We start from the raw sequence: 23,131 nt of genomic DNA on the forward strand, positions 1-23,131 counted from the left end.
ACATAAAAATGTAATAGTAGAACAAACAATATATGAGTACTCTATAACAACAAATACATGAAAAAAAAAGTTGAGACTACTTAGGACCAAATGAATAAAGGGTCCCATCAAAATCATTGGGACTACTTCGTCAATCATGTAAAACATGGGCAGTTTTCCTTTTTATATATTACTTAGAACATTTATATATATCATTATGTTTTTCGAAATGTTTGGGTATTCATCTGAATACCCTTGAATTGAAGTGGGCCCGTTCCCATGCTATGTCGAGCTGCTCACTACTATCCGCTGCAATCTCCGTGTTGTCAGCGGCACTGAGCTGGCCGCGATGATTTCTATATGGACTTGTTTTCGATGCACGCCTCGCACTGGCCACGCTTGTCCTCATCCTCATCACGCGGTGTGTTGGCAACATCTGCTACCTGGCCGCTTCCACGGCGCAAGGCTTGAGGCGCCTCACGATGCCTCGCAGATTTCGGACGTTGTCAGGACTCATGAGCCTCGGAGTTGTGCACCGTGGTCTATCTCGTGCTCAGTAGCACGGCCCGAGGCTCGCCTCAAGCGTTGCCTGTGCCCGCTCCAGCTTCCCGACGACCACCACAAAAACCCGCGTCGTCCCCACCGACCATGGTACTGCCCTCCTTGCCACGTTGTGTGTGCGCGATGGCTTTTCTGCCCTCCCGCCGCCCGCGCACTTGTCGCTCGTCTCTCTGCCAAAGTCGTCCATCGAGCCACTTCCGAATGATGGCGCGCACTCGCCTCCCAGCAACGCGATATTGTTCAAGCTCTTCACGAGCTGCGACGCGGGCGGCGTCCAAGTAGATTGCTGATTTCCTTTTTTGTAACTTTCTTACTGCAACTATCCGGCGAGTTGACATCGATTTGCCGATCAGGGCGACGACTCACCTAGAGCAATATTGTAGTGCCTTTATATCCAACAACAACATCAAGATACAAACATCGTATGCAACACAGCTAGCAACGTAACACGCTAGCACTGACAAGCTAGTTTCTCCTCGTTATTTGATGATTGATGACTAACCGGTGGCAAGACATGTAATTAAGACCAAAATTCGGGGCAAAAACTGACGGACCAACAAGAAGCTTTATTTTCTTTATTATTAGGTATAGATATAGATACATAGAAATAATTTTTAACACTTCTTTATATTGCTTGATAGTGAAAATACTTATATGACTATTTTTTTCAGCAATGGAGGGAGTTACACTTACTACCGTCATATTTTTAGGCAGTATAGCCATGTTTGTTTGCATGAGAAAACAGAGAGTGAAATTACTTACACTTACGTTTGGTGACAGTGAATCCTATCTGCCCTAAATAATTCACCGAAGCTCCTATTGAGTCGCTTAGATCTACGTTTGATCAAGAAGGATCCGATTGCATTTTCTGCTTAGGATTTTTTTTGTAAAACCTGAGGATCCATAATCACCACTACTATTAAAAGAGCCAGATGGGCAGATCCAGATGATCTTGACCGTCTAATCACAAAAACCAACGACTGATCCAGATGATCTTGACCGTCTAATCACAAAAACCAACGACTTAGATTACAGCAAAAACAGTGTTAGACGCCGCCATCGCATCCCACCATAATCAAATCAGCAAACCGTCAAAGAAAAACAAAACAAAACTGCTATGCACGATCCCCTCCACCCAACCCCAAATGCCGCACATGCCGCCACACCTTGTCAGGCCACCACTCCCTCGCCTCCGCACGCCGCCGCGCACTGCAGTCCGCCCCCGCGTACACCGCCGCACACGCTGAAGGCCGGCCCCAATCAGGCGCCGCACACTGATGGCCGCCATGCTGCAGGCCGCCCCCAAGCACGCTCACGCACGCGTGGACGCCGCCGCCGCCTACTACAGTCCGCCGACTGCTTCCGAGATCACCGCCGGCGCCCTGTCCTGTCCGACCTCGCCCTGGACGACGCGATTTGGGCTTCGCACTGCAGGACGCCGACCGCGCATTGTCCATGGATTGCTTTCGAGTCGCAATGCTCAACTTCACCTCACCAATGTTATGTTCTTCATATGTTCACTAGCTAAGAAGTTTCTGTTATAATCATAAAATAGTCAACATGAGTTTCTTTTCATAGAGAACATTTGAAATACTGCGGTATGCCCTGCTAAATTGTGTATTCATTGTGTTGTGGCAAGTAGCATTCAGTAGAGTATATTTGGCTGTTAGCTGATGAAAACAAGAATTCAACATTGATGAACACTCAGTAGGTCAACTTCGAAGTAACTTACTATATAGTTAGTTGTTCGTTATTGTAATGCTCTGGCAATTTTGTGATGACCAGGGAATGGTTTCCGCAGTTTGACCATGATATCTCTATTACGACCATACCAGTCGCAGATTCTACTCATACCGGTACTTCTATTTTGTTCCCCTATAGTGCTTAGATCTGAACTTCATAGCTAGGCAATGTTCACAGTTACCACTGCTGATATCTGCATCATCGAATACAGGTTTTTCCAGATGACATGCTAGATTTTCCAGATGCAAATGTTCGGTACATTTGTGAGCTTCCGAGCTTTTGGAATTCTTTTGTTTCGGATAAAAATTATAGAGGACAATATATGCAGAAACTGTATTGATACTTTTTTTAGCCTGGGACAACAAGAAGGGAATCAGACCCTATCCCTTTTAATAGGCAATGAAATTGGACTAAGGTACCTGCCTATCTGAAGTGATGGGATCCAATTCATGTCTATCCACTGTCCATGACTCTCGGGAGATAAATCTCTTTTTTTTGAAACAACTCGGGAGATAAATCAATTCATTGTAGGCGTAGATTAAGTCTGCTTTAATCCAGCAACTTCCGCAACTGGGAGAGTTACTTTCTGTCTTGCGCCTGCATCATTCAAGACTTGTTGGAGAAAAGTTATCTTGCATGAAATGCCCTTCTATGAATGCAGAGTCTCAGGTTTGCTATAACTTCAACACCAAGACTCCCTAGATTTATTTCTCCTAGCAGGTAACTTATTTTTTGAAGGATCCCAGCAGGCAACTTGTACTGTTATGGGCTCACTATACCCGAGTTTTCGAGTCCACTTACCAGAAACATATTTCTCACATATGCGAAGGTACAAATTTAACTAATGACGAGCTTGCTCTTTTGGATCCCTGTTGTTTGTTCAACATGGGAACCGGAAACTGAAGAAAAATGCATTTTCCTGCCACTACAGAAAGTAAAGACAAACAGGAGGACGTCTAAGGAGATATTCAGAGGCCAAGAAGTTCCTGAAGTGGTTCTGAAGAGAAGATAACTATTTCTTCGCTCACGGCATCTTAAAGTTACGGAATATATTCGCTAAATGTTTTGCAAAAATAAAAACATTTATCATGTGCTGCCTCATGATATCTCTGTCCTGAAGACTCATGCTGAATCTTCCACGTGTTTGGAAAACATTGAGAAGTCGTGCCTTCTTTTTTTTTGCTTCAATGTCATTAATTCCTATTCATAAGCCAATAAATTCTATAATTTACATTGCTGTGAATAAATAATTAAATTCCTCCTCATGTGTGTTTGCCAACTTCCTTGGAAAGTGTAGGAAGCATTATTGACTTCTCATGGGAGGCTGATATTATCTCTTGACGTAATATGGACCGTGTCGTTTGTTTTATAAAATTTGGTTATAATTAACAAGACGTACTTGAAAAGTATGGTAATACATTTCATCTCCAAGAACACATGAGCACTTAATATTTCTATATTTATTACCATACTTATTATACTGTATATGGACACATTTTTTCTTGGCTCACTTTTTAAAGTAAACATTTATCTGGACACACTGTTGCGTGCATGATGTGGACTTCACCTGCAGCTCTTCTCCTGCCCAACTATTCATATTATTAGCTTGTAATTGCATGATCACTTTCTGTTAACCTGAATACCCAACAATATCATAGGGAATAAACTTATAACCAGCATACAAAGGTATCAAAATTAGACGATTTAATATGCGGAGCAAACATGCTTTCTTTTTTTTGTCTAAGAAAATTTACGCTCTGACTATTGTTTTGTTAAATGTCGCCTCCTAGATTTGCTGCAAAGTGTACTGGGCATAGAAATTTCCATGAAAACATATGGGCACATCACAATATTTTTGGTTGTTCATTGCAGGAAAAATTGCGTAAAAAGAGCACCAAGACAAAGTAGCATGAAACGGTGTCCATATTGGCAGATCTTAACTTCTACAAACTTCATACTTAGTGCAGAATAGATTTGACCCAAGTCAAGATGAACAAGACATAAATAGTGACATCTAAGTTTCTCATGGCATCAGAGCTGGTGCAAGATTTCGGTTCCTATCAGTTTTCCAAGAGGACAACATGAAGTGTCCAAAATGTGTATGATCTTTCAAAATGTACAGTACCATCAAGTTTAATTATTTGGATCATGGTTGCAATTTTCGAAATGCAAGTGTGTTTTTCTAAGTGATCAAATGTGCAGACTTTTTTTTTGTCTATGTTGTGTGGATGATTAATCACAACAATTACACTATGTTTACATTGACATATGTTCGTAAACTTTTTGTTTCTTTTGTTCAATTGGAGTAGTTTTTGGCAAATCTTATGGATTGCTGATGAAAAAAAAGGAAAATTCCAAACTGAACACCCGCACTATCATATATGTATGTGTATTTAAAAAACAATTATACTTATTTATAGAGATGTGTGTTGCAGGTGCACACTAACTATGATATCCCATGCATGAAGAGGTGAACCATTTTCACAGAACTAGATAATGTTGTTCAATACCACGTCTTTTCATTGTTGATTCAAAGTAGGATTGCATTGTAATTTCCTTTTCAATCAATTGTACTATTTTTCTGTGCTTTCTGGATTTTAACGGACGAGTGTATGTAAATCTTAAGTTGCACGCTTACATTGGTGGGCCATGAGGCCTATCTCGGTGGCTCGGTGAAAATATATATATATACATAAACATCAACTCGGTTGAAAGTAAATAAAATTTCAAAGGTATATGCTATTATATTTTAGAGACGTGCGTTGCACGCGCACGCTTACTAGTAATTGAAAGTTCTCTAATTATGAAATGGGTTGAGCAATTTATTTTTTTAAGGTCCTCTTCTTGTCTGGTAAATGTGCCCTTGTGAGCCCCCAAAATATACTTAGTTCATAGCCAATAACCTAGTTGGTGCTATATATTTGACCTGTGACTAAGAAAAGAATAGCAAATAGCTCAATAGGTAAATGGTGGTGGGCAATATCAGTCAGCCATAGACCACCAGTTACTGAAATGTAGCCCTCCTAAAATGTAATCCCACCGCTCATGATTAAGCAGTTTCTGGATTCTTTGGGTCCCTCCCTTGTTCAAAAAATGCATTTACATTAAAGGATATTTCTATATTTTTTTGCAAATAATCTTGTAAACCCTAGGTCTGGGCTCTATAGCAAACTCATGAATCACTTACGGCAGAATTAGGGCACCGATGTGCATTTTCAAATTACTAGGACAAATTTGGCACACTTTACAGTGGAATTAGGGCACCGATGTGCATTTTAAAATTATTAGGACAAACTTGACACACTTGCAGTAGATTGGCATTTTCAAATTAATTGGACTAATTTGGCACCCTTGTAAATTAGCATTACCAATTAATAGGACTACCTGGCACCCTTGCAGATAGAATTAAACCTCCTATGCATTTCATGAAAATATGACCACACAACATAGTAGTACATTGACATTCCCAAAAAGATCCATAGAACGCAAGACAAATGTCATCTGCTAAGCAATCAACAAACTAACATAGAAATAACTCACTAAACCAGGTCCAACTACATCAGTTGAGCCGAGATACACCAGAACCAGGCCTTGATACATCTAAAACAGATCATATTACTAAGTTCATACTCATTCTTGCAACATCACGGTGAGCTGAAGCCTGTGCAGACGAAATTAAAACCTGTGGAAAAAAGGGAAAGCACAATGAATTCAGAAGTTCTTTGCATGACAAGAATGGAAATTTCGCTACTCAGCAAAGGACACCCAGATGCAGGTAAATTTACTTCAGTGATAAGAACTTCACTTGGAACAACATGTAAGTTTATCCAACTATTGTCTATTGCCAAGTCCAACATGCGTTACTAAAATAAGATAATTAAAAACATACTACTCCCTCCGATCCATAATAAGTATCGGGTTTAAGTTCAATTTAGATAATTATGGATCGGGGGGAGTAGCTTATTTGACAAAAAACATTTTTTAATATGGAAGTTCTGAGTATGAAATAAAGGTCACATACACAAGATATTAATTAAAGGATGACGGCAGATAAATATGTAACACAGACAAGGGGAAAGCATACTTCATATGAGAATCAGATCTAACCATGTATGTCTGTACGAACAAGATCAGAACCAGAGCAGAGAGACAAATTCAATCAAAATGAGCTGAATAAAGAATGATATTTTTGGGATGCTTGCAATAATATAAACTGGATAGCCTTCACAACAATGTCAGTAGCACCAGTAAGATGAAGCACATACTTATATTGTTATACACACACTCGATGTAAAACGTGATGTCGGATTGTGCAGACATTGTAACTTAATCCAAAGGACCTGACATTTAGGTGCATGTATGTAGTTATCCTTTCCATTCAATCAATATGACAGGTTTATACCTTTTTTCCCATTAAATGTGAAAATTAGGAAATTATTAGTCTTTTAATTAGTTTGAGTTTTTATATCTGCATATATCATCTAAGTCAAGGGAAAAAAAAAAGACATGTACGCACCACTTCTAGTGAAAACTGCCCTAGAACAGGTCAATGGATGATTTGATCGGTTCTATTAGTTCAGGACCGTATTTCAAATACTTTCTGAGTTGGAGGTTGAAAAAGACCTCACACAATTGTTGAGTTGAATAGACTTTTCCTTTACAAACTACATAAAGGATAATTGGCACCAAATAAATTACTAGGATTGTTACTTTGCAGTTTATAATTATGTATGGTAACGAGGTGGATATTATTTCAAGTTGTATTGTCAAATTCAAAGAGATAAATTCTTCCCATTTATTCATTATAGTATTAATTACATATACAAATTATGAATTACATTAGTCCATGACAGTGTAAAATTGGAATAGCTTGAGGCCTCAAGTCACCAAGATAAGGATTAGGGAGTGATTGGATACAACTGAATGGTTGAACGACTTGCAAGACTATTTTCCTATTACTAACTAGCATGGATGTGTATGTGCTATATCCTATAGTTCCAACTGATTGGAAACTGCGGGGAATTTCTACCCTTTTTTTTCACTTCACAGAAAACACATTTCTACACTGAATAGTTTTTCTATAGTTTTTAGAGTTCTTTGATACTCCCTCCGGTTCATATTAATTGACTCTAATATGGATGTATCTAGACACATTTTGGTTCTAGATACATTCATGTTGAAGTCAATTAATATGAATTGGAGGGAGTATAATTTTCGAACACATATAAGAAAATACATAAGCATAACAAGGATGAAGAGTCAAGAAGTTAACGTACAGCCAGATGATTTATTTGTTTGCCGGATATTAATTTTCTCAAGAGGTATGCCACAGGTGCATAATGACTTCATAATGTTGTGAACTCTCTCATCAACCTCTTCACATGTGACTTCAACTATCTTTAGGTTTTCTGATGCAAATGAGTGCTCCAATAAATTGTAAGTTGCTTTCACTGGTTTTATATAATCAGGTGCCTGTACCAAGCAAAAATTTATTAAAAGATATTCATTGGATGGCCAGTTGATAACTTCAATATATAGCATATGTAATAGGTGAGAGCAAATACCTTCGAAAGCTGGAGAGAGAGATTCTCTAGAACCGGAGTGTGTTGGAGAATACAAATTAGTGCACTGTGGCCACCAGACACACACCACTCATTGAGTGATAAAGTCTTCAGTTTACTAAATCTAGGGCATCGTCTCAAATCCCTTTCGAGGATAATCTATGAAGTTTATAAAGCAACAGCAACACTATTACTTTTCAAAAGTATAATACACAACAAAATAGAAGTGAATAGTAATTGCTGCCCAAATTTCGGCAGGGTGCTCCAAGCAATGGAAGATAGCTCAATAGGTGATGCTAGTAGATCTCTTATTTAGAAAGGAACAATTGCTGATTTGATTTGCATTTTTACCATATTGAATGCAATCCGACAAAAACTACAATTGCCCATGATATATTGGCGATTTTTTTATGTAATAGGTTTACTGTATACATAAACTTCATAAATTTCTCTGTATGGATCGTATCAACTAGATCCCAACTGGTGATATATTGATATAATATAATAGATGCAACCCATTTATGTTTCAACTTACAAACTTTTAGAGGATTGCAAAAAAAAGAAGAACATTAGGAGTAAAGACAGGAGTAAATGTAGAAGTACCAATTCCATTTCAGCAATCAACTTGAGATCTGTAGCAGCTGACAGACCTTTGAGAAACACACAACCTTCTTTGCTGTCATCATAGCCGTAACAACACTCGCAAGAAGCATCATAACAAACCTTGGGCTCACCAGCAATAGCTCTGTTGCAACACTCACAAGAAGTGTCACCACAAGCCTCATTTGCAATCATTGCACTTATAGCACGAGTTTCCGAACAAGCAGAAGTAAATCTAACTGTTTTTTTTTCGAGAATACGTCCTGGAAGACGTATCAATCACATAGAAGAAGAGGCCGACGGCCGATACAACTCCACACACACCCAAGACGATACATAGCCAAGCGGCTTACAACACCCCGCTACAAACGACCCGAAGAGAACGACCCGCCCCCAAAATCCTACCAAAAGAGGTGAGGAGATGGAGCACGGAGCCACCGAACCGCGTCACGAACCAAGCGAGATACCACCATAGCACGACCGCGACTCCAAGGCAGCCCGGACCAACGTACCTCCCCTCATGAGCCTAGAAGAGTCGGCGAGGAGAAGGCAGGATCCTTCGGACTTGGAGAAGCAGCTGACCAGGTTGCATCCACCACGTCGTACATAGCGCCTCGAAGCCCCAAGCCCTGGCCAGCAGCCAACACCGGCAGCGCATCGCAATGTCCAGCCTCCAGTAACACATCGGCCTCTCCCCAAGTAGCCTCGACAACGTCTTCAAGAAGAGAACGACGCCATGGCGCCGCCGCCGCCTTGCCCGATGGACTGGACATAGGGTTTCCCCTGGCACCAGAGGAGAGGGAAGGCACAGTTGGGACCAAAGATCACGCCTTCAGGAAGGAAGCGGCGCCCTCGGGCGTCGCCGTGATCCGCACCGGAAGCACCGGGCAGGGCTTTCACCCTGGTCCTTCACCGTACCCCCGATGCCGCGCGGCGAATCGGAGACGATGGACGTAGATGCAGATGCTGGCTTGGACCGCCACCAGAAAGGCAAGAAGCCACACCGGCCTCACCGTCGCCGAAGAGGAGTGCCGGCCACCACCGGCCTCACCGGCGGCCATCAAGAGCTCGAGGTAGGAAGCCACCCTTGCCGGCCAACCACCACTGCAGCTGCACCCACGCAGCACGCCGGAGACAGAGCTCCTCGCGCCGCCACCACGCCCCGAAGCCGCGGCCCGTGCCGGCCCGCACAGGCCCAGATCGAGCCCGGCCGCCACGCACCACCACAGCCACCACGCGCAGCTGCAGCGGCCACCACCGCCGCCTCCATGTGCGAGAGGACGCCCGACGCGGCTCGCCGGCCGCCGCCGCGCCAGGCCCCGCCGACCTCCGCCGAGATGCACCGCCGCCATGGATCGGCGCCGCCCCGCACGGCCCGCCACGCGCCGGGTAAGGGAAGGCCCGCCGCCGCCGGCACCGCGCGGGCTTTGCCCGGCGGCACACGCTGGCGGCGGCAGGGGAGGGAGGGGAGAGGGGGAGCGGGTGGGCGGCGCTAGGGTTTTCTCCCCTTGGGCCGCCGCGGGGGACGACCAGGGGAGAGGGGAGGATGTGCACATTACACTTACATAGTCCCTTTTGAGTAAATCTAACTGTTGCTGTTACTAATGCTGGCATGTCTTCAAGAAAAGGAGTTTTACCACCGGCATCAGTTAGTTGAAGTGAAGTGAGACTCGGAACAGAAATACGTACCCGTCCCTCATAAAACCTGCATTTCTCAATGCTCAGACGTTTGAGGGAACGGGAAAAGATCTCTTCAACGAGAAAGAAGCACTTAGTCATCTTCAACTCCTCCAAGGACGGGCAGCTCGAGAAACAAAGGAGCTTTTTATTTATGTGCACGTTAACAAGCTCCAGGTTGGTCAAGTTCTGAGATACTAGAGGCAGAAGATCCAGGTGGAAACAATAAAGGCCACCACCCAAAGCAACACTGAGCAAACGGACTTGGCACAGCAAGGCATACCGAATCCACAGGTTCACGCAGTGCATGTCGCCTCTTGAGGCTTTACTAAAGTTGAATAGGCAGGCATCCAGAGACAAGCGGTCGCGGAGGACTAGCAGATAGTCCATGAACTCACGGAACTCCTTGGCGGGGCTACGTCCGGTGAGACGAAGCACGGGAATGGACTTCCAGAGGTAGCGCCAGCGCCGGGCGAGCACGCACGACCGCACGGCTTCCCGCGCCTGCAAGAAGGACAGCACGTGCTGCAGCATCGCATCCGGCAGGGCGCTGATGCGGTCGGCGCCACCCGCTCTTGATGCCTTGCTGCTCTTCGGCATTCCGTCGAACAGCCTGCGAGCGGTAAATCCGGAGGAGCAAGAAACATAAGATTCATCACTCGCACAAACAGAGATGCGGAGGTAAGGGGAGGGAGGGGTACGGGGTGATTGAGAGCGTCGGCCCAGCTGTTTTGCCGCCGCTGGAGCGGAGAGAGGATTTAGGGCCCGGGCGGCGGGCGGCGGGCGGCGGGCGGCGGGCGGTGGAGCACCGTTGAGGAGCCGCCGTTGGCAACGCGCGCAGTGATAAAACCCTAGATGAACACTGTTGGAAGATGAAATGGGGCGAAGAGCGCACTAGGCGCGTGTTTGCTTCGTGGCTTGAGGCCCACGCCACGGATAGCATGATTTTCGTGATTTTAGTTTCCTTTTCTATAGATTTCCGTTTTTTTGTTGCGTGGTGGCATTTGCCTTTATTTATCCGCCCTACTATTTTTTTTTATAAGTCAGGTTATATATAAAAATTAAACGGAATAGCGGGATTTGAACACATGATATTAGGTTGAAACGGTGCAATTCCTAACGTGGACTAACCATTGTTTTGAGAGTGCATTTGTGAATAAAAATAGAATACTTTCTTTTTTTCTCCAGTAGTATTACAATAATTTAATTGATACAAACTTTTTCATTTTTCTTTCCTCAATTCCCTTTTGTTCTATTTTCCTTTTTACAATTCCCTTTCTGCAATTCACTTTTTTGTAATAATTCTATTTTTTCCTTGTTCATGTTATTTGTATTAAAATTCATATTATTTAGATTGTATTATTTTTTAATTTCCTTTTTTGACTAGTAGATTTATGGGGGAAACAACGGGTGGGAAAACACTTGCAACTCAAATAAACTACCACGTGCAACTTAAATAAACAACTACTTTCCACTCAAATTAAGTACCATTTTTATCATGCTTGTTAACTTTGATAAATTAGCTTTTCGGGGCGATAACTTTTCATATTTACCGTTCATAAATAATGGGTAGAGCGGTTGATAAACTGTGAGCTAAAAAATATTCCAATAATATTCTAAATTAAATTACTTTTTTGGGTAGATAACTTTTCACATTTGTCGTTGATAAATAACAGGCGGAGGGGTTGATAAATTATGAGCTAAAAAATTTCTATAATATTTTATATGAAATTAACTTTTCGGATTGATAACTCTTCATATTTTCCATTGCTAAATAACGAACAAAGGGGTTGATAAATTATGAGCTAAAAATATTCCCAAAAGTATTCTAAATAAAATTAGTTTTTTAGGTCACATTTTTTCACATTTACCGTTGATAAATAATGGACGGAGCTGTTGATAAATTGTGAGCTAAAAATGTTTCCATAATATTCTAAATTAAATTAGTTTTCTGGGTCCATATATAATTTTTCAATTTATTGTTGATAAATAACGGGCAAAGGGGTTGATAAATTGTGAGCTAAAATATTTTAAATGAAATTAACTTTTCGGGTTGATAACTCTTCACATTTACCATTGCTAAATAACGAACAGAGGGATAAATTATGAGCTAAAAATGTTCCCAAAAGTATTGTAAATAAAATTGACTTTTCAGATCGATAACTTTTCACATTTACCGTTGGTAAATAATGGGCGGACCGGTTGATAAATTGTGAGCTAAAAATCTTCCTATAATCTTCTAAATTAAATTAGTTTTTTGGGTAAATAACTTTTCACATTTAACGTTGGTAAATAATGGTCAGAGGGTTTGATAAATTTGAGAGTTAAAAATGTCTCAAAGATATTCTAAATAAAATTAGCTTTTTGGGTCGATCTGTATTTACCGTTGATAAATAAGTGGAAGAGGGTTTGATAAATTGTAAGCTTTGTAAAACAGTTTTAAATTCCGCACGCACTAGGTTTATCGTTGAAAAATCATAGTATTGCCAACACGCGGAGAAGAGAAGGAAATGTAGACCAAAATAGAATTGCCGACCATTCCTTGACTACAGTTTTTTGAGGTCATGCATGAGGCTGGGATCAAGAAGACAGCAGGGCAAAGTAGTGTCGTCTTATACAGCACCGCCATTCCTTGACTACAGTTTTTTTGATGCAAATATTGCTCTTCTGGTGCTACCAGTTGTTTCTGATGACTCGCCCCTCTAGAAGAAAATTATCCATAAGAGTAATCATACTCAACCTCATAACAATTATTTGATGCACTGAAGAATCAGACTTTTTATTCAGTGAATCTGATGCTTGAAAGCTCAAGTTAGTCCGCTCCACCATTGGTATAATAACTCTCAACAATTTTAGGTAAGATCCATTCACCGTCTATATCTATTAACCTTCCTTCAAGTATGCACTTTTTGTCGTACATCAATAGCTCAGATAAACCAAAGTTCAAGTACATTCTGTTAATATTGTCTTCGAATTTTAAAGAGTGGGTTCAACTTTTATTCTCTATTTGTATTATTTCTAATAACTTTCACCTCATTTAAAATTTCTTGCCACATTTTACGGCCTGTTTGTCACACCAAGTCACATTTAACCTCATTAAAGATTTTCCAGATTCTAACTAGTTGGGTCCTCATGCTAGGTACATGTCACCAATGAGTTGACGCCAAATTGAAACTGTAAATAGTTTGTGTGTTTTACATGGCACTTGACCTGCCCTAGGCGCACCTAACCCATCACAATTGAATCTCACCAAGAGAAATTAATGGTGGCGTGTCAGGTGTTATGTAGGAAACGCCAGCAATTTAGTACCTGCTATTTGGTGTTGAGTCATCAATCGCATGTACCAGGCATGTTGGCCCAACTTGTCACAATAGAGGGGAAATCATAAATATGGTAAAATGTGAGACACTGATAACCAAGGGATAAAATGAGGCAAGAAATTTTAAATGGATTAAAACCTATCTATAATTAATGGGTAAAAGGTTTAACTCACCCTTTTTTTAATTATGATTCTGTTTAGAGTTACATCGACTGTTCAACATAGATTCTTTATAATGACCTGTATAATCAGAAACATGAAAATTCTATCAACCATTGGCTGTATTTTTCAATTTCCATTTACCATAAAGTTCCGAAATGAGATCAATACTGCTCGTCCAGTGCCATGCTGGTGCTAAGTTTCTGGTGCATACCTTTTATGTTTAGCTTCTCTTCGGCATCTTATATGTTAGTATAGTTCAGAATTGCATATCTAGATTGCACCATTTTTATATGACAGTGGTAGAAGTGCCAGATTTGTGCTGCATTTGAAAATACATTATATGTGCTATAAGCCTGCAGTTTTCAGAGTCCCAGTTTGTAGGCTTTCGTCTATTCCTTTTGAGCTCACTTATCGAATTCCTTGTTCTTGATTGCCTTGGTCTTTTGCTGCCATATATTTGTGCCTTGATTTTCTCAAATGTGTAGTCCTTTGCCTTCATCTCCTGCTGTTGCATATGTCATGTCTTGACTTTCTCAAATGTATAATATTTTAACAATTTTTTAGCAGTTGCATGAGCATCAGTGCAAGTTTAGAACACATCCATCAATGTAAAAAATAAAATTGACTGAAGACTTGTTTGATCCTAGAGTTTAGAATGCTTCCAAATTAAAGTCCCTACTTAAAACCTTGGCAGATTTTTAAAATTATATGCACTGTATGCTTGGACTGTCAGACTGTTACACAATGTGGCTAGCTACGTCAGTAATGCCACATTGTTATAATAACCTTCCAATATTGGGTGTGGCTGGTGCTTGAATTGAAAATGACAAATCTCAAGGCAAGATTATTTTAAGATTATGTGTGCCCCTTGGCAAAGTGGTGTTTTGGGCAGTTTAAAGTAACACAGTTATTTAAACAGGCTGCATTTGAGCATTGGAAGATTAGTGCTACCGGCACTGTGTTTTAAAATTACTAGATTTAGATGTGCGCCTTGGCGCACGACCCCGTGAAATTTGCGTTGATTTACATTTTATAAAACAACGATAGAAATAAGTTCAAAAAATCGTTATACATTTTGTACTGGTTTATTTTCAAGCGCATCAAAAGAACAAAGTTTAAATGATCTGTAGACAGACCCTGAGAGGTAATTTTAGATATTTGTTAACTCACGCAAGCTTACTAACTAACAAAAAATATGACATAGCCACGCGGATCAGAAAATATCATGTAAATTTTACGATAGAACCAAAGGCATGCAAACAAAAGTTAGTTTGCATACAGATGCAAAGGAAACATGAAAATATGAGTAGCTACTCGTGAGCCAGTTTGAAACATAACATATAGCGATAAATAGTGCACACAGTAGGGGTAGAAGTCTTTTTTTAGTTTTGTGGGTGGGGTAGAAGTTATATGCAAAGAAATACGGCACCAAAGGTAACCAACACAATATAGATGCAGCTCATCACAAGTGCACTCCTTGGCGCACGATCTCATGATCGATCCCATGACTTCACATCAGTTTTTATTTTATAAAACACTAAAAAATGCAGGACACCAATAATTTTCTTATATCTAGGTCTTATATTAGGATAAAAGAGTATATTAAAGTTAGCATTAATGTATCATAAAACGGTGGCAAGCTATTTTTGGCTAGGTCATAATCTCCTTTATCCATGAAGAATTCTATAGCATAAACTGAGCCTGCTTTTAACACATCCTTGAAATGGTTAGATAGTTGCATTCACCATAACTAAAGAATGTGCAGTTTGGTCCACCGATGTAGTTGCCATCTTTGACAAGTAATCACCCCGCAGCAGATGTAGCACCTTCAACAGAAACCTAGAGCGCTGAAAGGTGCCCTTTTTCTCCTGGGGAAAGAAGATAAATGTTTGTATGCTGTTCGACGATGAATGCACAGAAGGCTAATGCAGCGCTGGTATGTATATGGAGGCTGAATATTAGCTGACTGATATACAGATTCCTTGATGTGCTCAGCAACAAAGATGCACTTGGCCTTCCTGGTCCCGCTCAACACAAATATCCACTTGCACATGAACTCGCCATCCTCGATAACCACCCCGCAGACCTCTATTTCTGCAAGCACAAAACAAATCCAGTTTTGTTCATTAGTCCTCCTAAACTCTCATGGACTTGCACAGTACTCCGGCAACCTAAGTTGTTTGCAAACACTTACCAAACCATAAAATTTGTTTTCCAAAAATGCAGGCAGCATAAAAGAATAGACACACATCCAATCTTTGTTTCACAATAACAAACAGTAAAGAGATAACTGAAAAGAAAAGAACAATGGTTGACTTTGAGAGAAAACGACCATTGTCAGGCAAAATATGTGTTGGACAAAATCACAAAACAAAATATAGTGAGATACTTGCAACCAAACCAAATAAAAATCATGTCGAATTAAGTAAAGCCAAGGACTTCACTGGAAAGGTACTAACTGAGTGCGGAGGAATCAAAGATTGCAGATAATGCCAAGGAGGGTAGTATGTCAGGGTTACTTCAAAGCATCCTCCGCCAGCGTGCTTGTTGTCGTACCTGGGACATGGAAGACCCAGCTTCTTTAGCATGGCTTCCAGAAGCTCATCTGTTGGAATCTTTACAGTCTCCATGGAAGCTGTTATAGACATACAAATATTATTTGATCATGAAGTAGAACGGCGAAAGAAGGTAGAGCAACATGAAGTTAGGAGTATGTATATGAATAAGTACTCTAAGAACTACAGAACACATGTTAAGAAGTTTATGATTGAAATGGATTGAAGTAAAAGATAAAAGAAGATGAGTTAAGTATTGTCCAGCAGCATGCTGACTTGTATACCATATGCTTTTATCAGCTATATAGTTTTGTAGGACGCAGACTTCGGATATATTAAATCGGTACAAATCGGTACAAATCAGTGCTATGATGTTACTATGATGCAATTGAATATTTACCTGCAGCTTACTTTTGTTTCTAGTTTCTGGAAATGCTTAGATAAGTGTTCAAGAGTGTGAGTTGAAATTGGTTGCTACATTGCTGGACTATATTTAGCGTAAAAAGCGCCAGGAATGTTTCGAGGATGATAAGCAAGCAAGCGATGAACAGAATCTGACCTGCGAAGGTTTCCGCGAAGCTCGATGAAGGCCTCCGCGTCTTGCGCGGAAGAATTGGCCTGATGAAGCAGCACCTGAAACAGCAGATGACAGTAAAATTAAGAGAAGGCGCTAAAAAGTAATAATATGATGAATATATAGGCATATTGATCTTCATAAATCACAAATAACAGAGTCCAAGTTACACGGCAGAACTAACAAAAGGAGCAAAGTTTAGCGAGATTTTAAAGGATTAACGGATACTTCAAGTGTAAATACAGAGTTCAGATTCAGATTGGAGTTTCACACTTGTTTGAACAACAACAAAGTACAAAGATGAGTAATATGACATAAGCAATTAATAATGAAAGCTAAAGTAAACTTGTGTGCAGGAAACCATTATGTAAATTTCTATTTCGAATTTTGAAATGCATCTTTCGAATTGCTTATTCCGATTGTACTGAATTATAAATCATGTAGCGTACAATCCTTATTACTCGCTATTCCGCCACGAAGAAAATATGCATTTCAACCTCTCCATATAGTAATATGTACACACTGTGTTACGATCTCTAGCGCATTATATAGCTTCTGATATTTTATTGGGTCAGAATTCAGGAGAATTCAGGAGGCGGCAGAAGGTACATGTCGCCTACTCAGTCCGTCTTCGCCATGGCCTTGATGGTGTCGTCAGCAAGCAAGTTACAGCGGAGATTCACCTCTATGAAAAACAACGTTCAACAAAGCTTCTAAGCATTCAATAGCTACACTTCTAGCTAGGGCGAGCAGAACTTGGTAGCAAAACTGGAATATTGAACAATTTAAGAGCTAGCAGCTCACGTACGTGTTCTTGATTGCTATTATTTCGTTCAATGAGCTTTTGAAGCAAAATCCAGCAACGTGACAATTTTCCATGCGAGGTATGTAGTGTAATAATTGACCAGCGATGGTGCAGTGGAATAGTCTTTTCAAGCTAAAAAATCCTCTTTTCTGGATACTGTACCCTTTTTAAATCAACCTGCAAAAGAAACATCAGTAACTTTCCATAGTTTAGTATCTTAAAATTGGTAGCAAAAACAAATTACGGTGGAAGAATTAAATACGCCTTGATAAGACTTTGATCAGGTCATCAGGATCACCTATGAGGCAGCCCTGATGATACCATTACTCGCGCCTGGTTGCTCTGCTTCCTTCCTGATCTGCATCTTCTGGCAGCACTGCTCAAAATAGCCTCTGAAAATTTCAACAAATTCAAATGTTGATGGGCCCCATATGGAAACCAATGACATAAAACCAAAATTTGAAAGAGAAGAGAACAAAGAACTCAAGACGAAAAGAAAAATCAGAAATAGAAAGAGGAGAAGAAAGGAATCATGAAAGAGAGAAATAGAATAAATGTAAAGAACATCACCTGAGCCAAAACGCTCTGTGCTGATGGGTGGCGTCCTCTGGCGGCAAGGGTGGAAGAAGCAAAGAGGACCAGTCAACCAGATAGTTGTGCTTCTGGCAGATGAGGACTTCGGGAACTGCAAGATCGAGTAGCATGTATTATAATAAAATGAAGTGACATTGGTATAGCTTGTAAAATAGAAGTAACCAAAAATCCATGTTTAACTTTATAAAGCATCATGAAAAATGAACGGACTGGACAGAAAATAAAATAGCAATCTAAGTTCAGTTGTTTTGGTGTGCATCCTAAACCTGGAAGAGGTGAGCTGTTTTGGTGATCAATTCACCTTATGCTATGTCATTATCAGTTGCCCTTAGTCACAATGATTGTTAGTTAAAAAGGGCTATGAAGGTACCGTACCGCCACAGGGGGAAAGCACTAAACTTTTTTAATGAAATTGCCAGAATAAAAATGGTACTAACCTAAGCAAATAAACACATAATGAAGAAAGCAGAGAACACGGAGACCATATGAACTCCATGACAGGAACATACACCTAAACAACATGACTTAGAAGAAACTATTAGTGCTAGATAATAACATTAGAGGTTACCTGAACATACAGACCAACAAGAAGTGTTGTAGTAAGATCAGCAACAGCTCCAATGCTCAACACAGTAACAAATCTCAACCTCTTAGCAGCAAAAGCCTCAGCCAAGGGAGCATCTTCACCAAGCAATGTATATGGTACCATTCCAGAAATCACCAGGCACACAAAAATGTATATAGTATGACACATACCAGAAGGCTACCTCTAGAAAATTTCGTTTCATTATCAGTAACGAATTTTTTTGCATGAGTCAAAAGAATACTTAGAACGGGTTATGATAACCAAAAGGAAGATCATTAAAGTGTAAGAAGAAAATGAAACATTAAGATAAAAAAGAATAATATTTAATGAGAATTGCTGAACACTTCAAAATTCTAAGAATCAAATGGATTATGGTGACAAAGGAGAAAACATCTACTGAAAATTTTGAGAAAATTTTCGAAATTCATCGAAGAAAATGAATTATGGTGACAAAAAATACCTAAAGGTGATAGTATGGGGAAATATTGAATTTAACAGTGGTCTTTTAGCTTTCTTGGCAAAATTAGCAACTGCATCAAATCCAACATAGGCAAAGAAGAGTACTGTGGATCCAGAGAACTATATGCATCACTACAGCAAGTCCAACACACACAAAATACAAGGAAATAGTCATCTGAGCACATCAAGACTGCATCATACTGAAATAGTTTGGGGAAAGTACCAATCAATGGGAATAATGCCTCAAATCACAAGAAATCCAAGAAACGACAATCAATCTTCATTGGCTAGTCTCCAATGAAAATCTGCAAATCCACCACTCTAATCTATGACAGGCTTGAAGACTACTGATGCAAGGAGGAGTAGGCCACAAGATTGAGTCGGTTACCTGTGCATACGACATGGTGACATGGAGTGATAATGCCACGCTGAAGGGGTCATGAGGGCGCGTATTTCCAACAGAGTAATCTGCAGTTGTAAATGGGATTAATCAAAATTCGATGACCTCCCTTGCAGGTACAACATTGAACATGTATAATTGATCTTCTTCACATAGTAGTAGTAGAAGTGATTACCTACAATTGTAACCTCTTGCAGCTGCTGCGCATTACCAATCTATACAAAACTAAAAAGCACCAAATTACACAATAAGAAACTGGGCACTGATAAGAGCATGAGCGTCATAAGTATCACTACAGTTTTTAAGGTTTTAAACTGTGGGCTTAACACGTCATTTGGATATGGAATTTTCTAAAGATTAGTTAAATCAAAGTTGAAGACAATACAAAATATAAGTTTCATTAGAATTGATAGTGATGAAAAGGCAAAGGGTATACCATGCAGCAACATTCTGATGTAAAAGATCTTGAATTTTTTATGCTTCCTTAATTTCTGAATTTCTTCAAGCTTGGTACAGAAGCTGCATGTAGCATTTGCATCCCGGTTCTCTCATACCTGCACGTTCAGCAAATGATAAATCTAAAATGTGTAGCTTAGAGTTTTTGATCCAGAACTTTGACAATATGAAATATCATTTTGTTTTCACCCAAAAGGAATCTACCAACGAAGCAATAAAATGTATGAAGTTCTCTCTAATGTACAGACAAGAAAAATAGGCAAAATGGAATATTTACCATGCATTGATGTAGCATGCTACATATTAGGCCTTGAAGTGCTGCCACACAGAGAACATATCCATAAAATGGACCTCATAGCTCTGATGAGAAGAAATCCAACACAAGATAGCCGTTGATTGTATTTAGTACTGCATCTATTGTCCATGTTACAGCCTGCACAGAAATATGATGAAATTAGCGCAACGTCTGCAACAACAATACCCACTTGATGAGAAGGTTCACCGCAAGATATGACTATACCATACGCGAGCAAAATTATGGAACTGAATAAGAAACTAAACTTGTTTACCTTTCTATAGGCACAATATAGGTGTATAGAAGTGCTAACCAAAACATAAATTTGTTGACCAAACAACTCAGTTTTGATTGTGTATCTCAATTCAACCAAGAATCAGAAGACAATGAAACAAAATATAACAGGAATCTTCTTGGAATTTTGTCAAACACCTTGAATGCATATGTGCATATAATCTGCTCAAACATATATGATTCAGAGAGAGAGAGAGAGAGAGAGAGAGGAGGAGCAGGAGGAGGATGAAGAGCAGACCCTAGACACCTGCAGACGTGACATCTCCTGCCACTGTAGGCCGCCATGGTAGCCTAATAGGAGAGCTTGGAGGCAACGACCAAGGGTCACCGAGGATAGCGGAGGAGGGCTCGGTGGCAGAGCTTCGACCGCTGATCCCTCGCGTGCTACTCCAGGGCCGGCCAGCCGCCGCTGTTCCGCGGCCAGCGAGCGCAGGCGCCGCCGCTCTTCCGCCTCCGCGTCTCCGGCGGGCTTCTTGGCCATCCCGCTGCGCCTGCTATAGGGGAGGTGGAGGGGACGCGAGAGTTGATTGGGGGTGGAGGGAGGAGACGAGTCCGCCGCCGCCCTTCCGTGGCCAGCGAGCGCAGGCGCAGGCGCCGACAAGGGAAGGGAGCGCGGGTGTCTCGGAGGATGCTAGGTTTTCACTGTGGGCTGCTCATTTTATATGGGCCTGGTGAAAAAAGATCAACGGACGAAATCTGCTGGAAGGCTCCATCGGATGGCTCAGAATCCAAACGAACGTGGTGGCTCCGTGGGGGGGCATCATATATACCCCTGGATGGCACTTATGTACTTCAAAGCATGACTGCTTGTATTATTGTTCTTATTTTTTCCAACAAGGTATTTACATCTCCTCAGCTTTGTAAGGCTAGACTTTGATAATACTATGATTCACGATCAACGGAAAATGGAACTAACATTTCTGTCACAAGTTCGCCATTCACCTCTCAACATTGTGGTTTATGCAATGTGGTATAGTTAATTGTAGAGATAATTATATGGGAGTGTGGTTTAATATTGTCATAATTTCGTAAGACATATTTCTACACTACCTGAGCATTCGAATAAAAAATTCGAATTATGCAATATTTGTAATCGAGAAATAAAAAATAGTCGTGGTAATATCCGAATCTGAACAATCATTAAAATGAATGTGGTAAATATCTACTCCCTCCGATCCTAAAAAAGTTTCCGGCAGTTAATACAATTTACGTTTTACAATTAGATCCTTCGAAAATCACAAAAATACGTTGGTTGATCTGCTCATTGCTCAGCGGATAGAATCTTGCTCAGGCAACCGTGCTCTGGCAACCAGGAGGGCAGCACCAGCCCAACCCGCCCTCGCCTTGCGCTGCCGAAACCGGTGGTCCACCCCGTGGTCACGGCTCCTCCTGCAGCGGTGCCGGCCTACGACCTTGGCCAGGTCCATATCGAGGCAGAGGCGGTGGCCCAACGAAGATGCAGCGCCGGCCGTGCCGGCCGCGTCGTCGCCTCCATCGCCCTTGCCGGAGGGCCGGCAACCCTTGCGCCTCTTCTCTTCGACGGTGGTGACGTGCCGCCCCAGCATCCGCTCGGGCGCGTGGTCGCCCGCTACTCTCGGCCACGCCCCCGGCGCTGCAGGCTCCGACGACCCATCCTCCTCCACGGGGGAGCCATCCTCCGCCTCTGGTCAGCGACATCGGGCACTAAATTGGAGGCAGCCACCGGGATCCATGGGGAGGCGGCGGAATCGGGGATAGGATTGGGGGTTTCTATCCCTAACCGCACCCCTCTCCTCTTGTCCTCTGTGTGTGGCTGCGGGTTGAAGACGATAGGTGCGCTGGAGTGCGGGTTGACGAGCAAATAAACACGATGGCTTTTTTTGCAAAATGTACCATCCGAGACAGTTTTTTCGGATATGAGGGAGTAGATTTTTTATAAATACAAAAAAATGTGGTATTAGATTTTGAACCAAATGTAGATATGGAAATGGATATATATGTATCCAAATAAAATCATGTAGCCTATTTAGATAATTATATCCGGGTATGCCAATTATTCAACCAAAAATACTAACATAGTGGTCAAATTTATATTTTTCTATGATTAAACATGAAACTATTGTGTATTATATCATTTCATATATAATTGACTCAAGACTATTATTTTGTTGTCCTTATCATTCCATATTGATAAAACATCCGATCCATGTTCATATTCGAGCAACATTCACCCACATTCGTATTCGACAACATCCATATCTGTTTTTTAAAATATGAAACTGAATATGAGAAGGGAACTATCTGATCCGTTTCCACGTCCAACAGGGAGGCATGCCCGTGAGGGGGCAGTAAGCCAGTCTTAGTGTTGATAAGGGAGATAGAGCTGAATACGGGAAGTAAGGGCCAGAGTGACGTCTTGATCATAATCTTTTTTTCGAAGAAAATTCACCGATCTATTCATCCATACTCCATAGTAGTACAAAGATCTCAAAAAGTAATAAAAATTTTAAAAAGGTATTTTATTAGACCACC

At 41.0% G+C, this 23,131-nt stretch overlaps 2 protein-coding genes and 1 long non-coding RNA gene across 8 annotated transcripts; 1 reads left to right on the top strand and 2 right to left on the bottom strand.

The window, feature by feature from the left end:
- The first annotated feature begins 1,672 nt into the window (after positions 1–1,672).
- LOC127294875 (uncharacterized) lies at positions 1,673–3,363 on the top strand. The gene is made up of 3 exons (XR_007847187.2): positions 1,673–2,396; positions 2,495–3,112; positions 3,215–3,363. It is a non-coding gene; the product is annotated as an uncharacterized lncRNA (long non-coding RNA).
- Positions 3,364–5,717: 2,354 nt separating this feature from the next.
- LOC127347485 (uncharacterized) lies at positions 5,718–10,752 on the bottom strand. The gene is made up of 6 exons (XM_071829203.1): positions 9,496–10,752; positions 8,957–9,021; positions 8,448–8,683; positions 7,848–8,003; positions 7,560–7,755; positions 5,718–5,965 (listed from the first exon to the last, which is right to left on the bottom strand). Exons 1-6 carry the CDS (start codon positions 10,719–10,721, stop codon positions 5,928–5,930), a joined length of 1,917 nt encoding a protein of 638 aa, XP_071685304.1. The 5' UTR covers positions 10,722–10,752; the 3' UTR covers positions 5,718–5,927.
- A 4,343-nt stretch (positions 10,753–15,095) lies between these two features.
- On the bottom strand, positions 15,096–21,339 carry LOC127294874 (uncharacterized). Of its 6 annotated transcripts, XM_051324776.2 has the most exons (12): positions 20,859–21,339; positions 20,309–20,464; positions 20,012–20,129; positions 19,751–19,790; positions 19,564–19,643; positions 18,568–18,641; positions 18,107–18,198; positions 17,835–17,928; positions 16,717–16,790; positions 16,062–16,237; positions 15,797–15,892; positions 15,096–15,696 (listed from the first exon to the last, which is right to left on the bottom strand). In XM_051324776.2, the coding sequence occupies exons 3-11, from the start codon at positions 20,012–20,014 to the stop codon at positions 15,866–15,868; spliced, it is 660 nt and encodes a 219-aa protein (XP_051180736.1). In that variant the 5' UTR covers positions 20,015–20,129; positions 20,309–20,464; positions 20,859–21,339; the 3' UTR covers positions 15,096–15,696; positions 15,797–15,865. The 6 variants fall into 6 exon arrangements, 5 of the variants coding, with proteins under 5 accessions (XP_051180736.1, XP_051180738.1, XP_051180739.1 ...); XM_051324778.2 differs by lacking the exons at positions 15,797–15,892; positions 18,568–18,641 and adding an exon at positions 18,699–18,899 and having other exon boundaries at positions 18,107–18,221; positions 19,751–19,800; positions 20,859–21,300; XM_051324779.1 differs by lacking the exons at positions 15,797–15,892; positions 18,568–18,641 and adding an exon at positions 18,699–18,899 and having other exon boundaries at positions 16,159–16,237; positions 18,107–18,221; positions 19,751–19,800; positions 20,859–21,261.
- Between the last annotated feature and the right edge of the window lie 1,792 nt (positions 21,340–23,131).

The sequence above is a fragment of the Lolium perenne genome, chromosome 4, assembly GCF_019359855.2.
Source record: "Lolium perenne isolate Kyuss_39 chromosome 4, Kyuss_2.0, whole genome shotgun sequence".
NCBI lineage: Eukaryota > Viridiplantae > Streptophyta > Magnoliopsida > Poales > Poaceae > Lolium > Lolium perenne.

Bases quoted from the DNA above. Each gene is read 5' to 3' on its own strand.
- LOC127347485 (XM_071829203.1), bottom strand. From the start codon at position 10,721: ATGCCGAAGAGCAGCAAGGCATCAAGAGCGGGTGGCGCCGACCGCATC. The intron at 8,004-8,447 runs GTACTTCTACAT...TAAACTTCATAG, and splicing joins TGATTGCTGAAATGGAATTG to ATTATCCTCGAAAGGGATTT. The intron at 7,756-7,847 runs GTATTTGCTCTC...TGCTTGGTACAG, and splicing joins TCTCTCTCCAGCTTTCGAAG to GCACCTGATTATATAAAACC.
- LOC127294874 (XM_051324775.1), bottom strand. From the start codon at position 18,884: ATGTGTCATACTATATACATTTTTGTGTGCCTGGTGATTTCTGGAATG. The intron at 18,222-18,698 runs GTAACCTCTAAT...TCGATCTTGCAG, and splicing joins TTGTTGGTCTGTATGTTCAG to TTCCCGAAGTCCTCATCTGC. The intron at 15,893-16,061 runs GTTAGTACCTTT...TTTTCTTTTCAG, and splicing joins CTTTGATTCCTCCGCACTCA to TTATCTCTTTACTGTTTGTT.